This window comes from Babylonia areolata, chromosome 21, assembly GCF_041734735.1.
Source record: "Babylonia areolata isolate BAREFJ2019XMU chromosome 21, ASM4173473v1, whole genome shotgun sequence".
NCBI classification, from domain to species: domain Eukaryota; kingdom Metazoa; phylum Mollusca; class Gastropoda; order Neogastropoda; family Buccinidae; genus Babylonia; species Babylonia areolata.
Window position 1 is genome coordinate 40,029,996 of NC_134896.1, and position 6,659 is coordinate 40,036,654.

A 6,659-nucleotide genomic window follows, 5' to 3' on the forward strand; every position below is an offset into this window, starting at 1 on the left:
CTGCAATATTTCAACAACAAAATCCATGTATACATATTAATCACTACGTATTGATTTCCACACCAAAGGTACACTCATTTTGTTTCATCAAATCTCAAGGCCTGACTAAGTGCACTGGGTCAGGCATCTGCTTATCAGATGTGGTGCAGCGTATATATATGGATTTGTCTGAACGCTGTAACGCCTCCTTGAGTAACTGAACTCAACATCAAATGTCAACATCAGCATAAAATTAGTAACCAGTTGTTTAAAATGCCAACTGGCACTCTTGATTTGAAACGCCAGATAATTAATTTTTTTCCCAGAACTAATTTGGATGGCATAAAAATCTGAAAAATGTAACCATGATCACTTACAAATTCAAATGCGAAACATACAACATTACATACTCATTCCTCACACCTAAAACTCTTTACTACACTGATATAAAACTGAACACTAAACTGAAAGGCCACTGAAACAACAGAGTCAACAATGCATTTTAACAGATTATCAAGATGCTCAGAATCCCAACACAAGTAAAAAAACCAAAAACAAACCAAAGTGTTACTTGATATGCTTACGCAGATTCTTTAGAAGCTCTGAAACGACGGGATCTCTGTTGGTTCATCTTAGCACGAGGAGCCTGTTAATGGTGAAAACAAACAAATAAATGATGAAATAAACATCACACGACAACTCATCATTAGCATATTCCTCACATGTTTAAGTCTGTTATCACAAATAAGCCTAGAATGCAAAATAACTTTTCCATACACCCATTTTTTTTTTTTTTTACATTCAACATAACTGCATACCTTTACAAGACACGCATTTTAGTATGGCTTTACCAAGGAAATGTTTTTAACATCATATTTTGAGTTAAAAGCAAGAAAGAATGTCAGTAATCATTAAGAACTCAGAATTACATTAAACAAAACATCAAAAACAAAACAAAAATCCAGCAAACAAAAATTAACATAACTATATCATAAGCATGAAATAATACACAACAAAAGTAAAATGTAGACATAAAAAGTTATATGCACACTGCTGGTGAAAACATTACATTTACAATTTTTGTCTCTTTAAAAGCAACCACAATATTTTACTGAAATCAAAGCGCTTCAGATTATAAGGCACACCCCCCAATTTATCTAAATCCAATCTTAACAATACAGTAGACACGGCATGTTATTGGGGCACATATCAGAATGGTCAATGAAAACAAAAAAGATCCAAATTGAAACAGAACTGACAGGCTGATTGTGTCATGTTATGTCATCTGCATTTTCTCTGTTATGTCAATCTTGAATCCATTTGTGATTGTTTTTACCAAAACTTGCAGCCAGGATGACACATTCTAGTGAAAAACATCAAGCATTGATGCTCAGCTATGTCTGTCAGTTTTTGTAAAAGGTTGTTCTCCGTCAAACATCCACTGCTCCCACAAATGTTTGAAGTGTGAAGCATTTGTTTTCACCACTACGAATGTCATACTTCTGACTTGGGCAGAGGATCTTGATACTAAGTCGATTCATGACTATTCTGACAAGTTACTCAATGACACATGCATTAAGCACATAAGGCACATAGGCCGAAGTGGTCCACAGTCCGTAAAATATGGAATATCCGAATAGAATAGGTGAAAAAGCTTCTGCTGATTTTTCTGTGTCACTTACCACACCATCAATGGCCATGTAAAGAAGCCTGCGTGGTCGTACGACAGAGAAAATTCTGTCAATGTACTCAAAGATCAGCACCATCATCTCATCTTCGTTTTTGGGCTCTGGTCTGAAATAAAAAGACAGTTCAACAGAAACTGAATAAGGGCATTTTACATTAACACTGCAGAGAAAACTGTATGACATTTTCAAAATAATAAAAACTGTTTCCTGGACTGACTTTGCAACTTTCGTTGTTGTTTTTTTGTTGTTGTTTTTTTTTAATGGAAGCAGTGATTACTGTTTGTTTGGTTTTTTGTTTACAAAGAAAGGAGACAGAAAAGAAAGCCCCTAAGTCATTATGATTAATACTAAACTTTCAGTTTAATAATTATGATAATGTACTGAAGCAGCTGTTGTACAGATGGATTTTTTTAAAGAACAGGAGAAAACTTGCCAGCTACATTTTCTACCAGCGCTGGCTCAAGCCGTCAAGATGATTTTTTTCACAACCTTGTCATGTCACAAATATTCATAATCAAAATAGACAACGTGACATTTCAAAGTTAAAATCTACTTTCAGTACATACATTATTATTTCCACATTAAACACTGTGGGTGTAGGAGGATAGGAGGGTGGGGAATCTTTTTCTTTGTTTTGTATTATCATCATACACAATACAGACTACAGTACTCACTTTCACAACTTTACAGTCAAATTCATTAATATAAAAAAGATCATCATTAAGATCAATATTTTCCCCTTTGTTCCACAATCCATTCCCTTACAATTGCTAAAAAATGTCTTTGAAAAATATTAGTACAATAACTTGCATTAGTACTACCATCACTACCACCATACTACCCCCCAAAATATGATCTACCTCAGCAATCATTGCCCAGCAGTATTCCTTGTGCTTTTCTCTTTTCTTGTGTGAGCAACAAGTCACAAGAAACTAAGTATTCAAACAAAAACACAAAAACACAAGTATACACTTACAATAAGTCATATGCAGCAAGTTAATGAGGATATATAGATATTTACACAGCACCTATCCTTGGTCAGACAATCAGACATATGCAGCACTTAATGAGGATATAGATATTTACACAGCACCTATCCTCGGTCAGAGACCCAAGCTTTTACAAACACAGTCATTTGCACAACAGGCTGCCTACCTGGGTAGAGCGGACTGACAACTGCCACTGGACGCTCATCATTCCCTTTTTGTGTCATTCAATAAGGTTTCAGTCATGCACACACACATGTATACACACACTGATACAGACTTGTAATAAGTATGTAACTTGTAACGTGTATGACTGTTTTGTTTATTTACTCTGCCATGTACTGATGTAGGCAGCCATTCTCCATTTTCGAGGGTGTTCATGATGGGTATGTTCTTGTTTCCATAACCCACTGACATGGATTACAGGAACTTTAAGTAAAGTGCATATTTGACCTTCTGCAACTGCATGCCTACACATGCGCATACATACAAATGGGGTTCAGGCACTAGCATGTCTGCATGCATGTTGACCGGGGAGATCAGAAAAAACTCCATCCTTAACCCACCAGGTGCGACAGGGGTTAAACTGGAAACTTGGGTGAGAATCCAATGCCGTCACTAACCAACACCCCCCCCTCCCCGGACCCAAAAATTCTTTTAACTTAATTAAGCCCTCACACACACACACACACACAATGATGAACATACCATGTACACACATATACACACTGAAACACAAAGAAAAGCCAAGAACTGACTTGTCTTCTGGGTGGCAACAGGGGTGGATGATGCCATTCATGTCCAGATACAAGTTGTCAAATTCGATGTCATTGGGGTTGGGCTTGCTGGTATCCACCGGCACACGCACACCATTGATATCCTTTGGCTGTGAACAAAATTTAAATTTGTTTATGAATAACGATTTCTTCTTCTTCTTCTGCGTTCGTGGGCTGCAACTCCCATGCTCACTTGTTTGTACATGAGTGGGCTTTTACATGTATGACCGTTTTTACACTGCCATGTAGGCAGCCATACTCCGTTTTCGGGTGTGTGCTTGCTGGGTATGTTCTTGTTTCCATAACCCACCTAACATGGAGACCATCACTGTAAAAACATTCAACAACAACAGTTATTAGGATTATAACGAAGACACAGATGTAAAAATATCACATACATTGTTTCGTACTTTCATTCCACACATTGCAGGAAATATTAACAAATAAATAAATAAAATAAAATGAAATAAAATAAACATTATTTTGAATATGATTGTGAACATGACATACTATATTGCACACTGATTATAATTAAGATAAGAATAACTTAATCATCTCACAAGGTAAAATGCATTAGGTGCAGCAAAACACAACCAGACAATCAGTACACACACATAGATACGACATTAAACATTACTTGATAAGAATAACTTTATTATCTCCAACTGCATTATCACAACATAGACAAGTAAACAACATGGGGACCATAATAATAATAATAATAATAATGGTATTTATATAGCGCTGGATCTTGTGCAGAGACAAATCAAAGCGCTTTCGCACCAGTCATTCACACGCATGCATAACTCTAAAACTGTAGAAACTAAAGACAAGGAAGGGCAGGCAAGGGAGGCTATTTTGGGAAGAGGTGGGTTTTAAGGCCAGACTTGAAAGAGCTGAGTGTGGACACTTGACGAAGCGAAAAAGGAAGTTCATTCCAATCGCAAGGTCCAGAAACAGAGAAAGAACTGTAAAAGTCAACAACAGCTTTTACGAATATTACGAAGACACAATTGTAAAAAAGAATATCACATACACCGTTTCATACATACATCCACACACTGCAGGTAATAACTGATATTCTTAATGTAAAAACAGAAAGCATTAAGAAACATTATTTTGAATATAATTATAAGCATAGCCTACTATATTGCACATTGATTATAACAGACAGATAAGATAAGAATAAAGATAAATAATTTTTGCGGAAAACCACAACCAGATAATCAGCACACACCCGCACCCACCCACTCCCCACCCACCCCACACACGCGGTTTACTTGATTAAACAAGACGTCAAGAGTAATAAACATATGTTCTCAAATAAAAGCATTTCACATATTCGCTTTTAAAACATTGCAATTAATTATTACATAATAATTATTAACAGAAATATATTTAGAATATGGACGTTAGCATTAGACATATTCCACTGTACATTCATCCTGCATATTGCACATTATTCATCCTACATATTGCACATTCATAATAACCAACTGTCACACTTTTAAGCTCAGTAAACACACACACACACACACACACACAACTAGAACAAGGTACAACCGATCATGCACAGACTTTCACACGTCTCACATGAGAGTGTGCGCACATGTGCGCGCGCGCGCACTCACACACACACACAGAGTTCTCAAGAATTTAAAAGGTGGACTGAACATGGAATAAAAGTCTTCAGGGCTCTGGATTTCAACTTAAAAGTTCTGTAGCGTCGTCCTGATGGCAATAGCTCATAATACTTTGCTAAAATATGGGTGTCGTCAGTTGCTATCTGCCTGCTTTTTTTAACCACTCGACTTTCATACAGCTCTTGCATACTAGCTAGTTTCACTCCTACAATTTTACTGCATACACTCATGACATCGTTCAAAACACGCTTACTCCTCACTCCCAAGCTTCCGTACCAGCACATAAATGAAACTGTGAGTGCGGACTCCATACAACATTGATAATAACTTTGAAGAATAGTTGAATTTATACCAACATTTCTAAGATTCTGTAAACAAAAAATTCTAGATTGACATTTCTTATGAATGGAATCAACATTTCTGTCAAAAGTCAGCTAACTGTCTAAGATGGTCCCTAAATATCTATATATTCACTGACCCTCTCCACTGTTTGACCATCAATAACAAGGTTAGCTACACTTCATTATTGTCACAATGAACACTGGACATGAAAAACCACAGATTTGTGGACAGTGTTTTCCTGTTCCATATCTGATGATGACAATGCTACAATGCTGGGTATTTTCGTCTCTCCATAACCCACCTAACACTGACATGGGTTACAGGATCTTTAACGTGTGTATTTGATCTTCTGCTTGCGTATACACACAAAGGGGGTTCAGGCACTAGCAGGTCTGCACATATGTTGACCTGGGAGATCGGAAAAAATCTCCAACCTTTATCCACCCGGCGCCGTTACTTTGATTCGAACCCCAGACCCTCAGATTTAACTTGAACTTGACCTGGATCAGACGTTTTAGGCCTGGAAGGCCTGTTCGTCATTCAACTGGATACAGTATACCAGCATGCGTGGCCTAATGATAGCATACTGAATCATATATGCTTAAAACCACTCAGCTATTGACCCTATGTAAAGAAACTGCACTCTCTTTGAAATAACACCCAGACATCAACCACGCCCGAGTGATGTGGGGAAACTGCAGACTCCAAACGTACAATGATAAGAAAGACTTAGAGTAACAATCATGACCCAACAGTAACAGCCATTAGTATCACACAAATTTGACAAAGACACATCCACTAAGTGGATAACATATGACTGTGTTACTGCTAGTGCGTGATCTGAGTCTTCTATTATGAGCCCATAAAACACTCGATCATGGCCACAGAAGCTACCACCATGGCAAAAACAAATCACCTAAATTTTATAACAAAATCTGTCATGTGAAAGTGCACGTTCACGAAAACGGCAGGAAGCCAGCATGAGTGATTTTCAGTTTAGTGATCATTAGTTCGAAATAATCATTACAGTACCTTTTCTTCGACGCAGTGAACAACAATAGACGGATATTTCCGACTCAACCATCTAAAAAAGGCTGGAACACCCATAATTGTGCCACTTTAAACAAGCTTCAGAAGAAGACAACATGCACGCGTCGACGGAACGCTCTCCTGATAAAAAGTCACAAAGTAATACTGCGACTTTCGTTCGCCCAAACTGATGCATTTTGACCAATCAGAACTGAC

General features: G+C 37.4%; 1 protein-coding gene across 2 annotated transcripts in view; it reads right to left on the reverse strand.

Moving 5' to 3' along the window:
* Positions 1-6,585, reverse strand: part of LOC143296064 (5'-3' exoribonuclease 2-like) — a 52,362-nt gene extending 45,777 nt beyond the window's left edge. For both annotated transcript variants that reach the window (XM_076607817.1, XM_076607816.1), the window contains exons 1-4: positions 6,447-6,585; positions 3,412-3,539; positions 1,662-1,773; positions 564-625 (exon numbers count right to left, since the gene is read on the reverse strand). In XM_076607817.1, the coding sequence (XP_076463932.1) occupies positions 564-625; positions 1,662-1,773; positions 3,412-3,539; positions 6,447-6,521 (377 nt within the window). In that variant the 5' untranslated portion in view covers positions 6,522-6,585. The remainder of the gene's footprint in view (positions 1-563; positions 626-1,661; positions 1,774-3,411; positions 3,540-6,446) is intronic.
* Positions 6,586-6,659: the final 74 nt, after the last annotated feature.